Here is a 23,920-nt window from a genome sequence, read left to right on the forward strand (position 1 = left end):
AACATTTTTTGAGAATAGTAGGGTAAGAACACTATATATTGAACACCATCTTTGGGATTAAAAAAATTAGGCCTTTAAGCCTATATTGGCCTGTACACACTACCAAAAAAATCGGTAAAATTACATCACATGATGTAAATGATGCTTCTTTTTATTTACATCATATGTGATGTAATTTATGACGGAATATTCAGTGCTAGTTGGAAATTACACGCCAGTAAAATTTTGCAACGTGTAAAATAAAAAATGATGTAGAATTTAGCAACGTGTAAAATAAAATTGATGTAAATTATAAAATCACTGAATGTTGGAAGAAAAACTTTCAAATTGGAATTTGTTTTGTTTTATTTATTGTTAATATGATTCAATACTGGAATTTTCACGTCTCTTAATAAAAATAAAACTCATCTATAAATGAATATGATTCATTTTATTAAGCGGCAAAATTTTTTTAACACACATTATATTTTATTTCTTTTATTTTTTCCGCGAAGTACCGGATCCAATGTTGAACACCGTGGATCCGCTTCCAGAACCGCATCCCTGCTTTTCGGATATCTCCGGCAACCATCAACACCGATTAACTTACTCGCGCGTGGGGAAAATATTTTGGCGCACGACTTGACTTAACAGTTTTTGTCACATTTGTCTGGTCTTGTTCTTCACAGTTTATAATTGTACATTACATTATCACGTTCAGTGTATTGTAATATTTCATGTCGTGTAATTTTAAGAAATTTCCAATTCAGTGTTGAGAATTTCGTGTGACCAAAAAAAATTGTAAAATTTCATCACATATGATGTAACGAAAAAGAAGCATCACATAAGATGGAATTTTCAGTGCGAGTTGAATATTACACGTCTGCAATCTTCAACAGACGTGTAAAATTTGAAAGACATGTAAAATATAAGGATGTGTAATATTTAATTCGCACTGAAAATTCCGTCGTATGTGATGCTTCTTTTTATTTACATCATATGTGATGTAAATTTAAATCAAATAATCGCGTTCCGTGTCAAGTAATATTTGTGTCATTAGAATTCAGTGTTGTTAAGGATTCAATAGTTTTTATTTTGTAAATTTACATCAATAAATCGCGTTCCATGTCATGTAATAATAAAGGTTTTCAATTTCAGTGTCGTTAAGGATTCAGATTTTTTTTCTGTGTAGCTTAAGTTTTTTTCTCAGCTTCACATCGATATATTTTTTTTGCAGAAATATGTTTCAAAATCCTCATTTTAGCTTTTTTATTCAAAATTGCTTTCGGACCAATTTTTGAACACAATAAATCTAATATTGAACAGGCAATGTTCTAATTATTGAACACGTAGACATTGGATATCATTGTATATACTTAGAGGTATTTCGCTTGATAGAATGCTTTGCAGGGGCGATTTTGATTGAGCTAGCAAACAAGAAACAGTTAGTTTTTGTTTCCAAAGACCAACCGATGTTTGCTCAACAATTGGTACATGCATTTCTTTACGAAACGAGTATTGTAAAGATTGAACGTTCAATGATTAAAACGCGTTTTCTGTGATCCAATGATTGAACACTTCAATTTGTGAAATTTTAATAAAATAGAGATAAAAAAGGCTGTCACTCTTCCAGAAATCGTCTTGAAAGACTTTGTTGAAAACACTCATATTACTATCTTAGAGTTTTACTAGGCTTTAATCCATTTTTTCTCTCAATCAAAATAAGGCTGTTTTCTTCATACAGTCGAAAAACCAAGCCAAAATTTGAACACATGTTCTAGTCTCGGGGATTGTGGCTTATAGAGTCTGAAATTCTTGATAAAAATTTGAAAAGAGGTAGAAAATGCTTCAACAGTGGCACAACGATGTTTAGTTAGTTTTTCTACTGTATGTTACTGTTTCAATTGTTTAGTGTTTTACTAGTGTTCAATATCTGGTACCTGTTCAATAACTAGTGCTTCTACCCTAAAAGTATTTTTTTGACAAAAAGTAAAAATATTCCGTAGGTAAAAAAAATTATATATACAAATCGTACTCTTAACAGTCCCAACAAATTTTTATTTTCAAACTTACATAATAAAGAAAATTTAAAAAATGTAAGAGACATTTTTGAACATTTCAAGATCTGAGATTTTTTTTAGGAAAAAGTTTTTTTTTCTAAGATCGAACCAGTGCTATCTCTAAACATCATTTTTCTCAGTCGCCACCGTATGAAAGTTTGTTTCTTACACCCCAAGATTCATTTGAAGGATGAGCCCCCAGAATACCAGACATAGTTCAGTTTAGGGTCAGACTTAAGAGAAGACTCTTTCCTTTCCTATCCAACCATAAAAAAAACCATCTTTCTGTTAGATCAAGTTTTTTTTAAAGATTATCGAACAAAATACTAGAATATTTTTGATTCGAATAACAATTATTCCGAAAAACTTCAATTAATACATTTGTTTGCTTCAATAAATATAAAAACATTAATCTAATAAAAATAAATCATTTGAATAGAATTAGATTAGAATTTGAAATTTAGTCAAATCTGAAAATGTCTTCATCAGTGTTCCACTCATCACTCATCACTCATTTTCAATGAATGTTTCTGATTGCACTTCGCAACTGAACGTACAGCGCACACAGGAGTACGTAGAAGGAAAAGTTGGCCAAAAGTATTTTTTAGTTTTGAAATTAATAAAAAAGTTTATTTCGACTCATCAAACGTTTTTAAGATCATTTAATATATATTTTACCGTTTTCGTAATTTTTCATAATTTTCTATTAGAAATTTGCTTACTTTTATATGACATAATAGATAATTCAGGTTAGAAAAGTTGTAAAATTTAAAAAAATCTAGATTTTTTTTATTTGTTTCTGAAAGTTAAATAACATTTGAATGCGCCAGTTTGCGCGGGTTTTTTTTTTGCACACGATTATTGAAGTTATCAATTTTCAAATGATATCAAACATTTTGCCGGGACTTGCTGGGAACATAAACAAAAACACTAATTTGTAAAAAAAATCAACGTTTAAAACAAAAAACTAATAGAAGAATTTTCAAAGCACTGCTTATTGTCGCTATAGTCATCAAGTTTTGTCAATTACACTTAAAATTATTAAATATCCCTCCATTGAAGTTTTCCATTTCAAATTTTTATTTTCAGTCACTTAAGCAAGTCGCGCTGATTCAACGATTTGTAGAAAAATTCTATTTCATAAAAATACTAAAGTTTCGACAGCTGTAACAGCTTATAAACAAATCAGATGTCAAAAAACTGACCGGTACATGGTGCTTAATTTATTCAAGAATCAAATGAACATTGACATAAAAGTAACCAATGAAATTTAAATTTTAAGTTTTGGCCAGATTTTTGGGTGAAATACTCCTGTGTGCAGCGGTCGGGTTTTGTTATTGATTGCTACTAGACCTATCCAATCATCGATCGTTCAATTCATCGCTAAAATACAGATCACCTCGCACGATTGGTTTAATCACATCATTCTTCTCGAACACCGAATATGAGTAGTTTTCACTTCAGAGAAAATATTTAAAGGTTCTTTTCTGTTTAAAAATGGAAAGTACGTATATTTCTTTAATTATTTTTTTAAATGTGGAATTTTATTTTATTTTTTTTTTCGATTATAGTCGTTTTACCATATTTATGGCATTGATAAAGTTATTTTTTTTTATGCATTGTACCTTCAAAACAAGAATATCTAGGATAATTCCTAATGCCTGATTGAGTGAACGGTAATAAATACAGTAGTTTTTCGATTTTATCACGGTCTAAAAAATTTTTACCGTAAATATGGTGAAACCGTGAATTTGGCGAAACTAAAAATTAAAGTGGAAAAAACTATTTTTATTGTCTGAAATCAATAATTCATAATGTTTTCAGTGGTGGAAACGTTTTGTATCAATAAATTTTGATCATAAGGTGTAATTATAAAAGATTACTAAACGCAAAGGAACGTTCAAATTACTGTACTCTATAGAAATTTTAAGATTTTTTCTTGAAATAAAACCATGTAGAATATAAATCTGAAAGTCTACATATAAATAAGTTTTTATGGAAATTTTACCCTCGTTATCTCGATTTAAAAAAAAAAGAGTTCATAGAAAAATGCATCGAAAATTCAAATTCTTCATACCTTTGATTAACTAATAAGTTTACATTTTCAAGAAATGTTTTTAAATTTGCTCAACTTAGACTTTTAAAGTGTGTTTCTCGAAACTTGCTTCATGGACAGATAATCCTTTGTTTTTCATATGTAGAAAAACAGAAATCTTAGTTATCTTTTTACATATTTGAGGCAAAACTAGCAGAATTGATTTTGATCATCCAAATTTATCCTTTGAGACAATACTAAAGGCTGTGCAATCAACACAAGCATTAGCGTGACGTTAAAATACTTATGTTAATTATTACAAAATTAAACACTATACAGCTAAAGTAAGTAGTTTAATGGCATTTTCATATTATTGAGCAGCTACATATAAACCATAACATAAAACATAAAAAAAATTCATGGACGAAGACGGTCTACGCTTTTGAACGAAAATTAAGGTTCTAGAAATGATTTCTGAATGATTGATGAAAAACGTGATAAAATCGAAACCATAATCGTGATAAAAATCGAGCGTGAATTTGGAGAGTATTCATAAAATCGAACAGTGATAAAATTGAATAACTACTGTAGATTCAAATTCAGTGTTTGTTTAAAATGTAAATTGATTAGTTCTACAGTTGTCGAAAATTTATATTTTTCAAAACCGTATGATTTAAAAACTTTCAAATGCCATATTTCCAAAACTAGATGTGAAAGCCAAAATTTGATAAATAATTCCAATACAGTGCGCCAAAATTGTCCAAAATTTGTTTTTTGAACACAGACACCACAAAAGTTGATACTTTGTGTTAATTAAATTGAAAAAAGAATACAGTTTTGTGTTTAGTTAAGAAAATTGCCGAACAATCATTAAATATGTTTTTTTTTCTTCAAAATTGATTTGTGCTTTCGACACTACTGGCGCAGTTTTAGGAAAAAAAAATTCTCGATGAATTTTTGCTTGGAGCGAAAAAATGTATCATGTTTTATTCTTCCCATACCATAATATGAGTTACTTTACTGTACACTGTGGTTCGTTGAATTATTAAAAAAAATGTAACATTACTGTTACTGTTATTATTATTGTTTTTAAATAGCTATTTGCACCCTAAATTGATGAATAATCACTTGAAATATAATTTTTTAATTGAACTTTTGTTCACATTTCTAAAAAAAATTATAGACGCCTGATGGATTTTTGTTCGAGAAAAATGCTTTAATAAGAGATAGTATCCTTTTAAATGTGGCAATTTTTATCAAAATTTGGTATCGCAAAAATGCCCTATTTGACCCACTCCTATCGCAATGATAAAGTTCGAAGTAAACAAGAAATATCATCAGCTTGACTCAATAAAAAACTTCATAAAAAATTATAGTAATTAGATTCAGATTTTTTGTCCAAAACTGATTTAAGTCTATCTTGGAACTTCAACACGTATACCTAACTGAATTCAGCTCTAAAATTATTTGAATAGTAAAAGCCTACTGTCCTTTTTTTGCTTATCTTTTGTTTCAAAGTTTAACTAAATAAAAAGAGTTCATATAATCCATCTTCAAATTACAATGCAACAAATTTCATTGAGGGAATCACGTTTTTGTTCATTGCTCAACCATTTGTTCTGCATTCACCAGGTGATTTTTGCTCCAGAAAGCGATAAAAGTTTCATGCTGATGATCAGTGTTTTTCCCACTTCCGGCTATTAGCTGAGCGTGTTCTGGGTGCCCCCCAGTAATGATCAAGTTCAATGTTTGTTCTGACCAGCATCCGGCAAATGTGGCTCTCGTGCGGTGATATATGGAATTATTTTTGTTTGCGATCGAATAATTTGGCGTGATTGAGCAGATAGAATTATTTGAAATTGAGAGTAAAACTCGAGGCAGAGAAAATAGTTTGTTTTCAGATATAGTTCTCGACTGAGTTTTGATCTGGAACGTTGGTAGTGACAACTTTTTTTATTTTATCTTAGATTGTTTATCACGCGAAAGTTCGATTTTCATTCTTATTTTTAGGTGTGTTGATTGTTCTAAAATATTGTTCCATTTTATATTATCTGTTTAACTAACAATTTTTCTTTTTTTTCATTTCAGATGTCACATGCCACTGTAGACCAAAACCTTACAACAGTCCCAAGATCCTGTAGCACTTTTCTCCAATAAATCCAAAACAACAAAGCCCATTTTCCAAAGTCAAAATTGAGTCCCAACAACAGCAACATCCTTTAGCACCGTCTCTAAAAAATGCACCGAAATAGGATATTGCCATCACACTGGCAAAAATGGCACTCGCTGACCCTGCAGCATCTGTTCCTGCTAGCTGTGGCAGTCACAACGTGGACCAGCAGCGTTCTATCAAACCCAGTGCAAACCACATCACAAGCAGAGGTGAGTTCTATTTAAAAAAAAATAAGTGCGAACATAAGTCGTTATAAGTTTTTTTTTTAAATTAACGTACACTCAGGCAAATTCTTATTACGATATTCATAAGATACGTCTTATGAACCGCTTTTAGGGGTGCAAACTCATTGTTCATAAGAATCTTATGAAATTCTTTCGTTTTTCATAAGAACATCTTATGAAAATTAGAAGAAACGGCATTGTGAAAAAATAATGAACACATTCATTCATTCCATCAGTTTTTCGTCCTCCAACGACACGAAGCACTCGCCAGTTGATAGTTATTAGTTTTCCTCAATAGCTAAATGTTATTGTCATCTTCTGAATGGTAAGTTAGATTTGATCTTTTTGCTGTGAACGTTTAATATATTAGTAAACTAAAACATATTTTTTATTTACTTTTCAGCATGCTGATCGGCAAAAACAACGCAAGGTCGAAGAATTGGATGCGGCAAAAAAACTTTGGTTGAACCGGGTGTTAATGTGCTGCTAATGGTGACCATTAGTGATTAAATTTTAAACAAATTAGGTTAACAATAAAGTGAATCTTTTCAGCATCAAATATCTCAAGTTATTCTTATTAGTAACTGATTTCCTATTTCCATAAGAGCCTCTTATGAAAAGCAACAAATCCCCATTACATTAGGTGTTCATCTTCAGAATTCATTCGCGTCATAAGATAATCTTATGAATTTCAATGATTTTTCTTATGGCGCCACTTCATAAGAGAATCTTATGGCATTCATAATAGTATTTTTCTGAGTGTAGATAAAGTAACTGATTGCCAATCGTTAGTAATATTTAAATAGCAGATTGATCAACCATAAGTGAGTAACCGTTTTTGTGTCATGGGGAAAAATTGTTAAAGCAAACATCTTAAAATAAAAGCAATAGAAAATTTTTGAGGTCTAGCAACTAATACGGGGGTTCATTACATAAAATTTATCTGGAAACTTATTCCAATATACAAAATGTATGAAACACACGCAAAATCTAAAATAGAATGAAGCAGAAAGGCGATTCGGGACCTAGTCGAGCCAGGTGTAGTTATCGTTCGTTCAATCGTCCAGGTCGCCAAAACGGTTTTAGCCAAGGTTGCCGGAATAAATAGCCATCGTTCCGCTTGCTCTATAGCCGTAGATATTCGGTACGTGTAGTTAAACACGATGATTGTTCATGACGCTTCAGTACATAGTTGAATTCTGGCGGCAAGTCGTTGTCGTCATTTTTGTGCCAGACACATTTGCTGCGTCAATTTGGTGCAAAAGAGTTCCAATATTGTTCATTCAACTTCAGTCAGACCAGGCCCGAACAGACGAGGACTTGAAAATGTTTATCGTTTGCCGGCTCCAAAGATTAAGAGAGGATGACGAGGCGTCGTCAGCTCGCTGTTGATCTGCAGTTGCAGATAAAATTTATTCGGCCGATCAACTCATAAAGTAAGGCATGCAAACAGCAGCAGACAAACTACCTTCCTTCCTACACAGCAAGAAAAAATCGTGTAAATTTAGATCGAAAACGATGCACGAAAACGGAACATCGATTTTGATATAAAATTCTACCACGGTGTATTTTTCTCAACAATGTAATTTTTGAGGCGTGTAAATTTAGATCGAAAACAATGCACGAAAACGGATGTCATAAACCGTCGTGTAAAAATACACAATGATGTAAATTTCAAAACATATTACCGTTAATATTACAAATCTTTTTTAAATACTCAGATTTTGGATGCTGTTTATAAATAAATACGCCACATGTGTCATTTTATTTAACATATATTTCCGATACACTGCAAACTCAAAAAACACCCACCATCACTGGCAGCTGGAATTGTGGTTGCGTCCGATGATCCCCAGCAGGGCGATGTTTCGCCGATCAGCGTCAGGCAGCATTCTTGAATCCTTCCGGAACAGCATAGTAATCGGAATCCCCTAAACATTAGAAACATTCAACATTGATTCGGCTTTTGATATAAAACTGCAATTCCTGCAATCGAAAGAGAATTTGAAGTTCCATTTTTTTCATTTCGTCTATAACTGTAACCTACCATTTTTTAATTCAATTCTGAAAGAATTTGGTTCGGTTTTAATACAAAATTAACAGCGGAAGCGAATTTTTTTTCTTTTCGCACAATAAACCACCATCTCGGATAAAAACAAAACAACTTATGCCGCGAAAAAAAGGAAAACAATCGTTCTGTCGTGTTTTACATGGTTTTCGATGTAATTTTATATTGAGATATATTTTTTAGATCAGGGCGTGTAAACATACATCATACAAAATTAAATTTATACCAACGATTCAAAAATAGATCAAAAAGAGTGTAAAATTACATCAGTTTTGAATTACACTGGTCAAAAAGTAGATCACTCGTAATTTAGATTGCGTATACTTTTAGAAATTTTTTGCTGTGTACCGGTGCCGTTTTATTGTACATTCATAATTTTAAAACGCCACATTCCGAGGAAGAAAGTTTTATTCCCTCCCTTGTAGTCCTGGCTTATACTGCCATCAACAAAAAGCGTGTTGTTTATGTTTCCATTGGAAAGTTCAATGAAGTTTTAAATTGTATAGTGACGTTTCCAGTTCTTGCTTAACAGATTTTCCCTGACCGGAAAAAGTCTTGCAAGCCCAGTTAATTCAGAGGACAAACGGTTCTCATTAAGTAGCTGTAAAGTTTTCCATTTTTTCGCTAAATGAACATGCCTTATGCTTATGGTTTCCGAATCAAGGATGAATCTAAATGTAAACAGGGACTTAGCACTGAAGTCATTGAGAAAGTTTTATATAGTCACCAGCTGCAACAAACCTACTTATGTACATCCGAGTGGAACGTGCCGTGAAATTTACGAGGTTGCTATCGTCGGTGGAGAAAGGCAAAAAATAGTTCTTTCCAAATCGATACGATTCTTGCTTCGTGACAAATTGAAAACTTCGCCGAGGTTTATTGGGGTTTTGCACGTCAAATTAGCGAAAAATTTATAGTGGCACTGCTGGTTTGATCCGATGATGGAGGAATTACAATTATGCACTAACGATGGCTGGATTGGAATGTGTGGCAATTTGTATTCGTAGCTTCGAACTTTTTTAAAAAGATTTTCGAAGAATAGAATTTTTAAAGGAAGTTCAATCTTCAGGTGATGGTTTGAAATCAGAAAGAAAATAGTTAACGATTCGTTTCCTTGCATCCTGTTCAAATAATCCTGCCATACATTCGAAAATTAAGGAAGGTAGTAATATAGTTCACTTGTTCTCAAGAAATTAAAAAAAAAAAATTACTGAGGGTAATGGAGCTGTCAAACACGATTTTCTCGAAACAGCGATGCTGGCGCATTCCCCCCATTTATAAAATTGATATCAAATCGACTTCATCATATTGGCGATATCAAGTCAAACTCTTTTCATCAAACTAAGCATCATTTAAGTAATGGGTAATCATTGTCATTGATAATGTTCATTACAGGAATAAAATTTCAAAATTAGCAATTTATTTTCAATTTAATACTATAGGGGAACTGTACCGAACATACCAGATCAGCATAAATGCATTTTCAGCGCAAACAATAATGAAGAACCAAATTGTAAGATTACGACGATTCAGGGATCTGATTAACGTCGTATTAAAGAGAAAAATGTTGTTTAAAACTCGATTTTGATGATATTTCTGTAAAAAACATATATAGCTAGAAAACACATAGTGGGGTAGAACCCCAAACTAGTGGACAGAACGCACCATACCGGAAGTGAGGTCTTTTGGGGGTAAATTTTCCGGCTATCAGTCAACTTAAATAGCAAAGACGACTATTTATTTAAGATCCAACGTTTCGATCCTTTTAGGATCATAATCAGGGACTGTAATTTTATTGTATGTTAACACAGTTTTATAAATCAGTTCAATATTATGAAATTGCTTACCGAAAAAATGTCGCCATTTTGTTTTGGATTGATTCGGCTGATCAGATAAAGCTGTCTTGTATATCTGTTACAATATTTTTCAAATAAATTTGGGTATTGTTGGGATAAATGTTGTGTGTTAACTTACTGTGTACGAAGTTTTGCTGTTGAAAAACCGTGTTGTCCTGAAATTTTTGGATTTATATTCACCAGCATCTAAAAGTTGTCACATAGTTTACACTTTCACTTTCCAACTGATTTTTTCTTATCTGATCATAACGAGTGTGTATTAGGTGGTGTCTATTACGTGTTGTTGAGTATGTGTTCCTGTATTTGTGTTTTTATGGTGTGATTTGGTTTTTTTATGTTGCATATGGTTCTAAAAATATTTCCGTAAGTAGAATATATGTTTTCGGTGTCTTTTTTTTTAATTGATCGCGTTTTTTGTAGTTTTTATGTGGCAACTTTCCAGGATCAGCAACTTGCTTTCGTTGTCACATCTGTCGATGATATCTGCTTTGTCGATATCGAACAGCTGATCCTGGCTGTTTCATGCTCTAAAAGTGCTGTTTGTTGGCGAAGTTGCTGACATTCCGCATGATGAACAAACGAATGTCATCTACAAAATTAACTGCAAAGGAAAACTGAAGGAACCGCAGAAGGAGAAAATCGCACGGCCTCTTATATTGGATGCACAACGAGAAAAATTAAAACAGCGAATCTCACAACGTAGGACACAGACAAATGAACCTCAACGTCTGTGGGACATAGGCTACACGAAACAGAACTACGCCATTCAGCAACTTCGCCAATAAACAGCACTTTTATAGCATGAAACAGCCATGGATCATCTGTTCGATATCGACAAAGTAGAAATCATCGACAGATGTGACAACGAAAGCAAGTTGCTGATCCTGGAAAGTTGCCACATAAAAACTACAAAAAACGCGATCAATTAAAAAAAAATTTGACACCGGAAACATACATTCCACTTACGGAAACATTTTTAGAACAATATGCAACATAAGAAAAATTAAATCACAACAAAAAAACACAAATACAGGAACACATACCCAACAACACGTAATAGACACCACCTAATACACACTCGTCATGATCAGATAAGAAAAAATCAGTTGGAAAGTGAAAGTGTAAACTGTGTGACAACTTTTAGATGCTGGTAAATATAAATCCAAAAATTGTAGAAAAAAACGGTTTTTCAACCACAAAACTTCGTACACAGTAAGTTAACACACAACTTTTTTCCAACAACACCCAAATTTGTTTGAAAAATATTGTAACAGATATACAAGACAGCTTAATCTGATCAGCGAATCAATCCAACACAAAAGGACGACATTTTTTCGGTAAGGAATTTTATAATATTAGACTGATTTATAAAACTGTGTTAACATATAAAAAAAATTACATTCCCTGATAATGATCCAATAAGAATCGAAACGTTGGATCTTAAATAAATAGTCGTCTTTGCTATTAAAGTTGACTGATAGCCGAAAAATTTATCCCCAAAAACTTATTCAACAGTCGAAAATCGATACCGAAAGGGTGTTAAGAAATAGAATAATGATTACTTGGAATATAATTATTGAAACTCCAATACTTCGTAACATGTTCATTGCATTTTTGAAAATGAAGCATACTTTGGCAAACAATTATTTATTATTGCTCAACTTATCAAAAATTTCGCATTTGAATTACACTTTTTGATATCCTTTCACGTAAAACGCCATCAGGTAGGTAACAAATTTAATTTTTTGGGCTGATATCATGGTAAATATGGCGGCAGATGATTGTTTTCGAATCGAAGATTGGTGCACCTTTTAAACTTGAACTAGGACAATTTTTTTTTTAAATTGTGCATTCTTGTCGTGAATTGGAAGTCAGCAAATACAAAGAATGGCATTTCGTTTTGATATTTGGTCCACAACTTTGCACAGCTTGCATTTGAGCTGAGCACTTTGGGTCAACACCATTTTCTCTACAAATGAGTAGATATGAGTGAAGGAACATTGCACAAAATTTGAAGAAAATCGATTCACTAGGTTTTGCACGACAGATCAAAAGCTGCACAAAAGTCGGACTTTTTTTTTGAATTTAAATCAAGTCGTAATTTGTTGTTCAATTACTTCACAAGTTTCTAATTATCATCGAATAAAAATACTGACGCGCAGAAGGTTGCTTGTGTAAACAAAATCAAATAATGGTTTGCTTAGATTGCCACTAAAACATATAAATTTTCGAAAAAGTAAAGCGGATTACAGGTGATACACTGGGAACAAAACGTACTTTTCATCTTGCTGAGTTTTTCATCAATACACATGAAAATTTCTCCGTCAAAAGTTTGTTCTCTTCAGGATAGTTATTTCGGCTTCTAAAATAACCATTGGTTTGAAAAATATTGAAACTTATGTAAGTTTTTTTTATAAAAACTTAATATTCATTGTTCAAGTCAAAAATAAAAATTTCGTAAATTTCAATAGTTTGACTTTTGTGGGATGGATACACTCAAGAAATATTTTACAAAATAGGTTTTGGTTAAAATTAGTAAGTGAAATAATATAAAAATATACTTATAGTCACCCGAAAGTGCATACGATGGAAGGAACGAAAAGCTCTAATTTTATCAGTTTGTGCTGTCTGGTTTACCGTAAAATTGTTAATTATCAAAAGTTATAAGTTTCACGCAGATGTAATGAATCCTTCTGTTTCTTGGAATAAATGTTGTTTTAATGAAATTTTCTCCTCACAAATGATAGAAAAGCTTGTTTGCCACAATAAAAATGAAGAAAAATACCATTCAAAGCCATAGGTTAGCGAATTTTTGAGAAATAATGGCATGGGTCATCTTCCCCCTCTAGTGCATCTTGTACAGTTTTCCTCTACTACATGAATTTGTGATACCAGTGCATCGTGGAAAAATTGAGACCCAGGTTCCAAAAATTTAGAAGCCGCTGGTTGATGAACCTGAAATCATACTTTTACTACGTGAAATTTTGTTATAAATTTGAATATGCCATCGGTGGGCCAGAGTAGGGTGGGTAAAATTGCGACCTTAGTGCCACTCTATTTTTTAGAAAATTTACAGTTGTTTTTCCCAAAAAAGGACAGTATTCAATTCCTTAGACTTTTATCTATGGTCTAAAAAAACGACGATGATCGAATGGCGGATTTGATAGCAGTAGTGAAAATGCCTAACTGCTATTAACACATATTTTTATCCCACCTCTAGGGCAAAAGTTCGAATGATATGGGGTAAAAGTACGATCAATTCAAATTCCACAGTTCTGCATGAACGCGAGTAAAAATTAATTTATATCAATCTTTGCTTTCAACAGAAGTTTCAGTTTTCGCTTCTGATAGAAATCCTACACCCAAAATTCAGCCTCTGTGCCAATGGCGTGTAGTCAATTTCATAGCATCATTGGTACAAGAAGATAACGCGACCGGCACTGATTCGATTTGCGCCCACCGGCATTAACCTCCCAGCGTAACCGAATTGCGTATGTCTGAATGAAACAAAATAAAAACGTTTTCGCGTCCCTCCCAATCGCATCACAAGCCGAAAAAGGATGGAAATAAATACCGGCCAACACCAGGCAGCCAGCGAACCGAGCACTGTGCGTGTGAATGTAGCAAAAGCAACAACCAAAACATCCTTCTAATTCAATCAACCGGCAAACACGGCTAAGCTGTGCGTGTGTATGTAGCAAAAGCAACAACAAAAACATTCCTTCAATTTACCGGCAAACAACACCGGCCAAGCTGCCCGGCTTTAGCAGCTGTGTATATGTAGCGTGTGTATGTAATAGCAGGCAGTAAGCAAAGCACAGTTCTCATTCAACGGGTTTCCCGTTCCTTCACTCCCGTTCCCTTTCCCGTTTCCATCGCAAGACAAAGGAATGCATTGAAAGGAGGCCAAACGCCGGGAAGCCGCCGTTGTACGTTTTTTGTGATTGATCGGTAACAGAAAGCCTATGACAAATATACCTCGTTCTGCAAGAAGCTCGAATAGTACACTGGTTAGAATGTCGGATTGGCAAGACGCTACAATTGGTGATGTGAGTTCGATTCTCAGTACAGCGCTGTGGTTTTAATTTTTATTTTCTTGTTTCTGGGATGAATTATCCAATAGGAAGGAAATCCCATAAAATGTTTTTCTTGTTTCGCTTGAATGTAGTGGTCATCATTTTGATTGGGAGCCGAGTCCTTATGCCAGTTACGGTTTTTCAAACATACCGTCTTCGGCACAGTGCACATTTCAGAGCATTATCGGCACAGAGATGTGCTAAAAAGGCATTGGATTTTTGCAACCTCTTCTATGGGTGTATACATGGGCGTCAAACCAGCGAGAATTCTAAGAACTTCATCGATTATCCATATTCAAGAGGTCTACAGAATCCAGTTCTGATCGTATTTGAGCAATATTTCGTGCGAGTAGGTGTTTGTAGAAACAAAAATAAGTGCAATTATTTCCAGTGCATTAAAAGCGAAAAAACACTTTTCGAACATTAACCCCGGTGTAGCCTGTATATTATTCGTACTTTCGCCTCATATGCGGTTCGTACTTTTTCCCCTTTCAAGATTTCTTGTGATTCACAGTTTATATTTAATGCAAAGCAGAGACAACTAATGTGTCTAACATTAGCACTTGCATTGAAATCAAGAATTTTGATTGCCTAAACATGTTTGCCGTTATTTTGAATATTACATCTTTTATTCAAAAAAAAAAAAACATCTTTACCTCATATTTCTGAGTATATTCAACTTATAAGAAAAAAATGTCTGGATATACGCAGTCTAAGTCTTTGTAATACACGACAGAGTTTTGAACTTTATTGTATTCAGTTTGCGATTATCTCAAAACGTACTTGTACCTGCCCTGTACTTTTATTTCACCTTACTCTAATGAGATAAATTCAATGCCTTCAAAATAGGCTTGTTAAATATTATAAAACTTTGATTTCAGGTTGGGTTGGAAGTGAGGAACATGAGAAACGAGAAATAAAGGAGTGGTTTGCCACCTTTATCCTAGATAATACAGTACTTGCTCGTTAATCGGACAACTGCGCCTGTAATGCGACTACCGAATAGAAAACGTTGCGCCTGTAATGCGTCTCCAAATCGGAAATGTTTTTGGTAATCGGACGCACTCCTTGTTGGTACCGTGAGCATCCGTTTATCGAGCGAGTACTGTATTGAGTGCATTTTAAACAAATTTTCAAGATAAGGCTAGACAATTTAGAAAAAAAATGTGATTTCAAAATTACAGGTATGATGTTTACAATGTATGAATCTCATAGCTTTACAATTTATTGATAATTTTGAAGCATAAATATCACAATTTGTGAGATAGGACGATTGAATTCATTTGAGATAATTTTTTTTAAGTTTCGAAGAAATTGCTTTTATTTGAAGTAGAAAGATAATCGCATGAATTTTTGTACGAACTTAAATATGGTATTTTGGATAAGCAACAGCTGAAGGCAATGTGGCTCTATGACATTTTCGAAATGCCTCCATTTTCCAAAATTTCTATTTAGAGGACTCATGTATTGATTTGTTTTTAAATTATATAGTTTTAAATTTAAATGGTCAATTTAGATGAAGGCCGTCAAACCTTTTTAGGCAACATTCGAAAAAAAATTGTTCAAGAATTAGTTTGGCTCTAAAATTTTTTACATGATCAAAATGTAATATTCTAATATTTTGCTTAAATTACGGGTTCAAAAAACAAAGCTGTTTAGGATAAGTGCACGGATTCAGAACAGAAATTTTATCGAAGACAGTAGGTAATCCCAAGTAACACAGATTGCCTTTTTAACCCTTAATTCCCCTATATTTTGTAAACAATCCAGAAAAACACTGATTTGGACTAGAAAATTTTGAACAAAATAAACCTATCTTGTGTATTTTTTAGGAGGAATCAAATGAAGGCTATTGGAGCCATCACATGCATCGAAAAATAGGATTATGGCCCTTTTCTCTACCATTCCTCAACATTTTTTAAATATTTCAGAAAAAAAGCATGTTCGTACTTCAAAATTTTGAACCAATTGAGACTTATCTTGTGTGTGTGTGTGTTTTTTTGCAGAGGAATCAAATGAAGGCTATTAGAGCCGCCGAAAGCATTGGAAAATAGAGTTATGGCCATTTTAATCCTAAAATCCTCTACATTTTCCAGTACATTGAGAAAAAAAAGCTTGTTATGACTTGATAATTTTAAACGAAATGGGACCTATGTTATGTGATTTTTTCTAAAGATTTGAGTGAAGACTATTTGAGCAATGAGACTTATCTTGTGTTTGTTTTCGAGAATTCAAATAAAGGCTGTTTGGGCCACAAAACGCTTCGTAAAATGGAGTTATGGCTTAAATATTTGAAAAATGTTAAACAATCTGGAGTTAAAATGGCCATTTTCGATACTTTAGGTGGCTCAAATAGCCTTCATTTGATTCCTCGGTAAATCACCCAAGATAAGTCTCATTTGATTTAAAATTATCAAAACCGAACATTCTTTTTATGAAATATATTAAAAATATAGCGAAATTGAGGGTAAAAACAGCCATAACTCCATTTAACGGTGCGTGCGATGACTTAAATAGTCTTCATTCGATTTCTCCCAAAAAATATCACATAAGATAAGATTAAGTCTCATTTAGTTCAAAACTTTCAAGTCCGAACATGCGTTTTCTGAAATATTTGAAAAACGTTAGGGAATGGAGGGAAAAATTGCCATAGCTCCATTTTTCAATGCGTGCGGTGACTTAAATAGCCTTCATTTGATTCCTCTGCAAAAAAAACACACACACAAGATAAGTCTCAATTGTTTCAATATTTTCAAGTCCGAACATGCTTTTTTCTGAAATATTTGAAAAATGATGGGGAATGGTGGAGAAAACGGACATAATCCTATTTTTCAATGCATTTGATGGCTCCAATAGCCTTCATTTGATTCCTCCTAAAATAATTCCTCGAAAAAAAATCACACAAGTGAGGTCTCATTCAAATAGAAATCTTCAAGTCCGTCAAGTCAAGTGTTTTCATAAATTATTTAAAAATATAGGGTATTCGAAAAACAGTCATAACTCCTTTAAACGATGCGTGCGGATTCTTAAATAGCCTTCATTCGATTGCTTGAAAAAAAACCCACATAAGATAAGATTCATTTGGCTCAAAATGTTCAAGTCTGAACATGCTTTATTGAATAATATTAAAATTGTTGAGAAATTGAGAGTTAAACTGTCATAAAGTTATTCTATGATGGGTGTGAGAGCTTAAACAGCCTTCATTTGGTTACTCGTAAAAAATTACACAAGATAGGTCTATTTTTGTTCAAATGTTCTAATCCCAATCAGTGTTTTTTTCTGGATTGCTTACAAAATATAGGGGAATTAGGGGTTAAAAATGTATCATATCTCGGTTTCCTATACTTTTTTCATACACAGAAAAAAATGTTGACTATTACGTGTCACTGAAAACTGCAACCTTTAAAATAAATCACCTGTAATTAACAAAACCTGTAATTTTAAATTGTTTTCCTTGAAAGTTAACGAAGATTCATTTATTATTACAGCAAATGTCCTGTAAAAAAGTTATACACTAAAAATTAAATGTCACGTAATCATTTTTTCGATTTGTAAAATTACGGTAAATGTCCTGCTCCTTTTTGTTACAGGACATTTGCGTAATTTTACAGGAAATAATTTTTGCTGTGTAGATTTGGTTTATGTAGGAGGGAAGATATTGAATATCTTCGCGGTTTATACACTTTTTCCCCATTGCAATGGAAAATGACCATGCATTGAGCATTGTTATTGTTATTAATGTCATTTTCCAGCAGCTTTTGATCATTTTCAATAATTTTGTGTTATTTTTTAACCCTTCATTTCATGATTTTTTTTTATTTTTCCTCAATAATAATCATTATAATCATTTTTAACAGCTGAAAATGATTAGTACATCAAGAAAAAAAAATAAAAAACGTTTTTTCACTTTTTTCATACATTAATTGTTGCAAATTTGTTACTTTATGAAACGAAGGGTTAATCAAGCTTCAGACACATTTAGAACTGGTTCAGTTTCGTTTTTTTATTGTTTTTTTTTTTGTGATTTTCCATTTTTTTTTAAATATTTTTTGTCATTTCTAGTCTTTTGTTCGTATTTTTTGCTGAGTACAAAATGTCGATATGTTTTGTGTTGAAAATTCCTTCATAGATTCTGAATTATAAATTTCGCAATGTTTGTCTTTCCGGAAGCGATTTATAGTGGAAAATTAAAATCTCTAACAAAAACTACGCAGATTTACTAGCGGTTAGACACTACCCTTATCAAAATTCTTATTTGTTTAACATCAGATATTTGAATCAGCTAAGCATGATCAACTTATTCCAGGATCTGATCGGCTGCCTTGTAAGACTCATAACCTCAATAAGCGATTCCGTTTTCTATGATAAGTAATAATAAACTTGACCCAGCACAACACGAAACCACCTGAACTTAAAATTTCAGTTTCAAAGGTTAATGTCTTGCTAACCACAAACTCACAACTGGGATTGAAAACAAGCCTCTGAAGAAAGCAAATAAAACTCAGCCAAACTCAACCGTAACGACGAGAACTGCCGAAATACAATATCCAATTGACGTTAATTGCCGTACGAGCTTGGCCCAGCAATGAGCAACCGGTATGAATGAAACCGAGAAAAATAATAAGATTATTCCCGCTGGATTGAGCAACGAGAGAAAAAAAAAACTATTTAATTAATTATATTACGCAGCGCTAATAATTGGACTCTGGCCTGCTGGATATCAAATACAGAGAGAAGGGATAAAACCAATTTCAACCCATTGAAGTCTGGATCGCATGAACAAAAATCGTTATTTGTACTTCTTGGACTTATCTCTCACTGTAGAAACTTGAGCCAAAACAGCACCGAACAAAGGAACATCTGGGTTCTTGCACATGGAAAAGTTTTTTTTTGCAAGTTCCACTTAAGTTCGAAGATTTTTTCTTAGTTGAAGGTTGAACTTGTTGCTGGACGTGTTAGCTTCAGTCAATTAAGTGGAATGATATTTGTGTGATTTTGATCAGATTTATATTTTGCACATGGTTCTTACTTATCCGATAATGAACAACCCAATTTTATAACTATTCGTAGAATAAATTGGGATGTTTTTGGTACAAGCATAAACTTTGAAAGTATCTTATCAATAATATTGAAAATTTGTTAAATCTGTTGTCTCGACCCAAATCTTAAAATGTGTCAATCATAATCAAAAAAACAAAAAAATAATCTTATATCTCCTATAAAAATGTCTCAATTAAGGGGATCGAAAATTATCAAAAACCTGGAATTCTCACATACATTTAGTTGAAATAAAATGAAAACAATATAACGGTGCAAAATTTTTGTTCCCATCCCATTGTAGAATGGCGTTTCTCAAATCAATTGCTTTTGAGCCACTGCTCTTGACCAGCCCCAAAAGGCGGTAAATATTTGGTTGATAGCGAACTTCCAACGAATAAAAAAACAATAACAATTTTTTAGCCATTTTTTCTTCATTAAAATCTTACCAACCGCAGTTCCGGGGATAAACAGTTCAAACAACTCGCACTCAATATACAGTCTCTAGGAGTGTTCAGTGTCCCATGAATCTGCAATAATACAACAGGAGAGCACCCGCGTAGATACGATGCCTAATCACAGCTGAAACCGAATTCAGTTTACGATTATTTTTAATAATCACATCGCTTGGCGTACGGAGCGCGATTTATAGTCATGTGAGAAATGCCCTGTAGATACAGGAAAACAATTAACCCTTGACAAGGCCACGGATCCTCCTAACAAATAATTACGTGTTTTTGCGTTTTAAAATTTGCTGTTTAGAAAAACAAATTTCAGATAAGTTTTGAAAAATAATTTCTTTAATCAAGATCAAGTGCGAAAATGAAAAATAAAAAAAAATTCATATAAAATTGCAGCTTCTGCTATTTATTGCTGCTTCTTTGCTGGCAAGAAAAAAAAACTGCAAATGCATTTGTTTGCCAATAAAAACGATTACTCGAGTATGATTGTTTGACTTGTGATGAAAATTCAGGAGTTCACATGAGTGAATTTGAAATTTTAAGTTTGTATGGGAAAATTTAATATTTTGTATTAAAACATCAACATCATTTTTGTTTCTTCTGTGGAACCAAACCTGCTCATGGTATTTGTACAAAATATGCAATTTTTCCATACAAAACAAAAAGTTCAAATTTACTCATGTCAACGTTATTTGAAAACTCTGCAAAAAACCATGGATGAGTTTTGAGCTAAAGCAAAGCTTTTTAGTCCCCAGGGTTTGAGAAATTCAAAAAATGACCCCAAATCGACTCAGTCTAATGTGCATTGGGATGACTCACAGCTGAGCTGAGGTTTCTCATAGTAAAAATTTTAATACTTCAAACCTTTTCCAATGCCCACAAAGCATTTAAGACCCCAAGGTTTGAGGTATTCAAAAATGATTCAGTCTAATGATACATTAAATTGAGGCGGTTTGCGCTTATTTTCGTATTATTAAATCCTGGGCTCCTAAAATCTTTGATTGGTTCAAAATTTATTCATTGTTTTTCGCAGTTTACATAAGTTTCGTATCTTTACATAAGAAAGATTTAACTTTTAAATATGTTGTGTAAAATATAACTCTGGAATCTAGCCAACGAATAGTTTTCGTGCCTATGTATAAATTCCCTGGAGAAATTTTATACTAAACAGATTTGTCGAGGACCGTAACTGTAGGGGAGAGTGGGGATACTTGATCCCCTTTTCTAATTTTCACCATATCTTTTTGGAAAAATTTAGCAACTCGCCGTCTTTGACATTTTCTGACAGCTTGTAACTTCAAGTTTCTATGCTCCAAAATTTAGAACGATACTTGAACCCGTTGATGAACTAGAAGCATTTTCGTGGGAGTAAAAAAAATTGCGGTTTTTCTGAAGTTAGGGGAGACTTGATCCCCTATTGAAGGAGACTTGATTTTTTATTCAGGAAGCCCTTAACCTTGTATAAAAATCAAACAAAACACCAAGATAGAATGTTAATTGACTATTTTAGTCATGTTTGTTCTCATTTCACAATTTATAGCAGACATAAGAAGAAAATTCTATAACTTTGTCTCAACGCTAATAACATTGCATACTTAAAGGCGCTATTTTTTATAATTAACTAGCTGACCCGGTGTGCTTTGCTTCACCTTTCAAAAACAAATGATATCTATAGAAATTATGCAAATTTTTATTCTTTTGTTGGCATTGTTTTCAATCAAATTATAATATAAATGAGAGCTGCAGCTGGAGTTTCGAATTGTAACACAAAGTTGTCATAAACTTATTTTCTGAATTTGGATCTATAAATTTGTGTTGAAGATCTGATAATTTTAATCTGTTTATTAAGGTTCGCCCTGAAAAAGGAAGGACTCGAATTAATCGTACGCAAACAATCTATCTTTTAAAATAAGGTTGTTTTTGCTACATATGTTCTGGATTTATGCTAAAAAACTGATAAGAGAGCCCCCCTGTCCTTCTCTTAACCCCCTGCTGAATTGAGGTCGTGGTCTTGAATAATCATACATATTTTTTTCGAGCTCTAAAATCCTCTCATAACAAATATAGTTCCATTGGTTGAAACATTTTTAAGCTTCACAACAAAATTTCTTCTCCTCTCTACACTGTAAAGCGTAAGGGTCTATAAGAATCGTAGAAAAATATCTCGTAATCAAATACCTTTCAATGCCATATTTTTTTTCATTTGTTGGCTTCGTAAGCATAAATTGAGAACTTATGCTAACAAAATTGTATTGGGCTCACCTCTCTCCTCCTATGTACTCACTGAGGATGGGGTGTCAGATAATCATAGAATCATACTAAAATTATTTTTCATGTTAAGTTTTGTCAATTTCTCGGATTTTGTAAAAAAAAGTTAAATGTAAGCTTTCCTCTTCCCTTTCTTTATTCAAAATTCTATCATCCCACTGCAAGAATGGAATTGTTTGACATAAAAAAAATCTCGTATTGAACTACCATCCCATGCCAAATTTGGTTCCATTTGTTGTTGTAGTTTATGAGTTATGCAATAAAAATTGATGAAACTTCCCTTCCTCTTTCCTTTCTCCCCGCTGGAAGTAGGAATGGGTCTCAAACAATCATTACAACATGTCACGTTTCCAAATATCCGCCCATGCCGAATTCGGCTCCATTTGCTTGATTCGTTTTTGAGTTATGAAAAAAATAAAAAGAGGGCCCCTCTCCCCTTTACATCTCCCTACTGGAAAAAGGGAGGGGTCTCAAATAATCATAGAAATATTTTTCGTATCCAAATACCTTCCCATGCCAAATTTGGTTCCATTTGCATTATTAGTTTTTGAGTTATGTAAAAAAATATGAAAGAGGCCCCTCCCCCTTTCAACTGCAAAGAGGCAGGGGTCTAAAATAATCATTGAAATATTACTCGTATCAAAATACCTTCCCATGCCAAATTTGGTTCCAATATCTTGATTAGTTTTCGAGTTATAAGAAAAATTGTAAGGTAGCCCCCCTCCCCCCTTCCTATCACCCCACTGAGAGGAGGGAGGGGTACCAAATATTCATTGAAATATTTCCCGTTCCCAAATACCACCCCATGCCAAATTTGATACCATTTGCTTGATTGGTTCTCGAGTTATGCACAAAATTGTCTTTTGTTTGGGAGGCCCCTCCCCCCTTCCTGTTAGAGGGAGGGCTCTGAAACCATAATAGGAACCTTTCCTGGCCTTCAATACTCCCACCTGCCAAGTTTCACGTAAATCGGTTCAGTAGTTTCTGAGTCTATAGGGAACAGACAGAAAGACAGACAGACAGACAGACAGAAATTCATTTTTATATATATAGATAGAAAATTAATTATTTTTGCTCTTTTCTTCAGACAATTGTTTGATAAATATTAGTATTTGGATAAATATAAGTAATTTCGTGATCAGCAATCATAACGATCAATTCAGAAGAAGAAAATGCCTTTTGTAAGGGGGATCAATTGTACCCAAATCTAGGGGATCATTTATACCCATAATCAACATTTTAGAAAACTTTTTCTGAAAAAAGTTGAGAGTTTTCCATTGCTTTGAAAATATGGCATTATGAAGTTCATTTTACGCTCGAACGATTGATACATTGGAACAAATATTTTTTTCATAATTTTCCCATGTAAGGAACATTTTAAAGTGATGAAAAAAGATCTTCAAGTTACATTTTGTGAAATTTTTCAAACAAAGTTCAATTACTCAAACAATTATTTTGTTAAATTATTTTAAACTACAAGCATTGTTATTTTGCTCATTTTGGCATATTTTTCTAGAATATTTGATCTTTGTAGGACATTCCAGTTTCGAGATATAGCTAAGGAATCAAGTATCCCCAGGGATCAAGTATCCTCATTCTCCCCTATATATTCAGCTACATAATAGAATTATAATCCGTTGTTAAAGCTATGTCTTTTGGCATTGAGAGCAGTTCTAATAATTC

General features: G+C 33.0%; 1 protein-coding gene across 8 annotated transcripts in view; it reads left to right on the forward strand.

Moving 5' to 3' along the window:
* LOC129751260 (matrix metalloproteinase-14) overlaps window positions 1-23,920 on the forward strand; it is a 194,007-nt gene that overhangs the window by 47,850 nt on the left and 122,237 nt on the right. For all 8 annotated transcript variants that reach the window (XR_008738660.1, XR_008738659.1, XM_055746657.1 and 5 more), the window contains one exon: window positions 6,163-6,456. Coding sequence is in view for 6 of the 8 variants with exons in the window: in XM_055746657.1 (XP_055602632.1) it covers window positions 6,313-6,456 (144 nt within the window). In the remaining 2 variants the exon portion in view is untranslated. The remainder of the gene's footprint in view (window positions 1-6,162; window positions 6,457-23,920) is intronic.

The sequence above is a fragment of the Uranotaenia lowii genome, chromosome 3 (assembly GCF_029784155.1).
Source record: "Uranotaenia lowii strain MFRU-FL chromosome 3, ASM2978415v1, whole genome shotgun sequence".
Lineage (NCBI taxonomy): Eukaryota > Metazoa > Arthropoda > Insecta > Diptera > Culicidae > Uranotaenia > Uranotaenia lowii.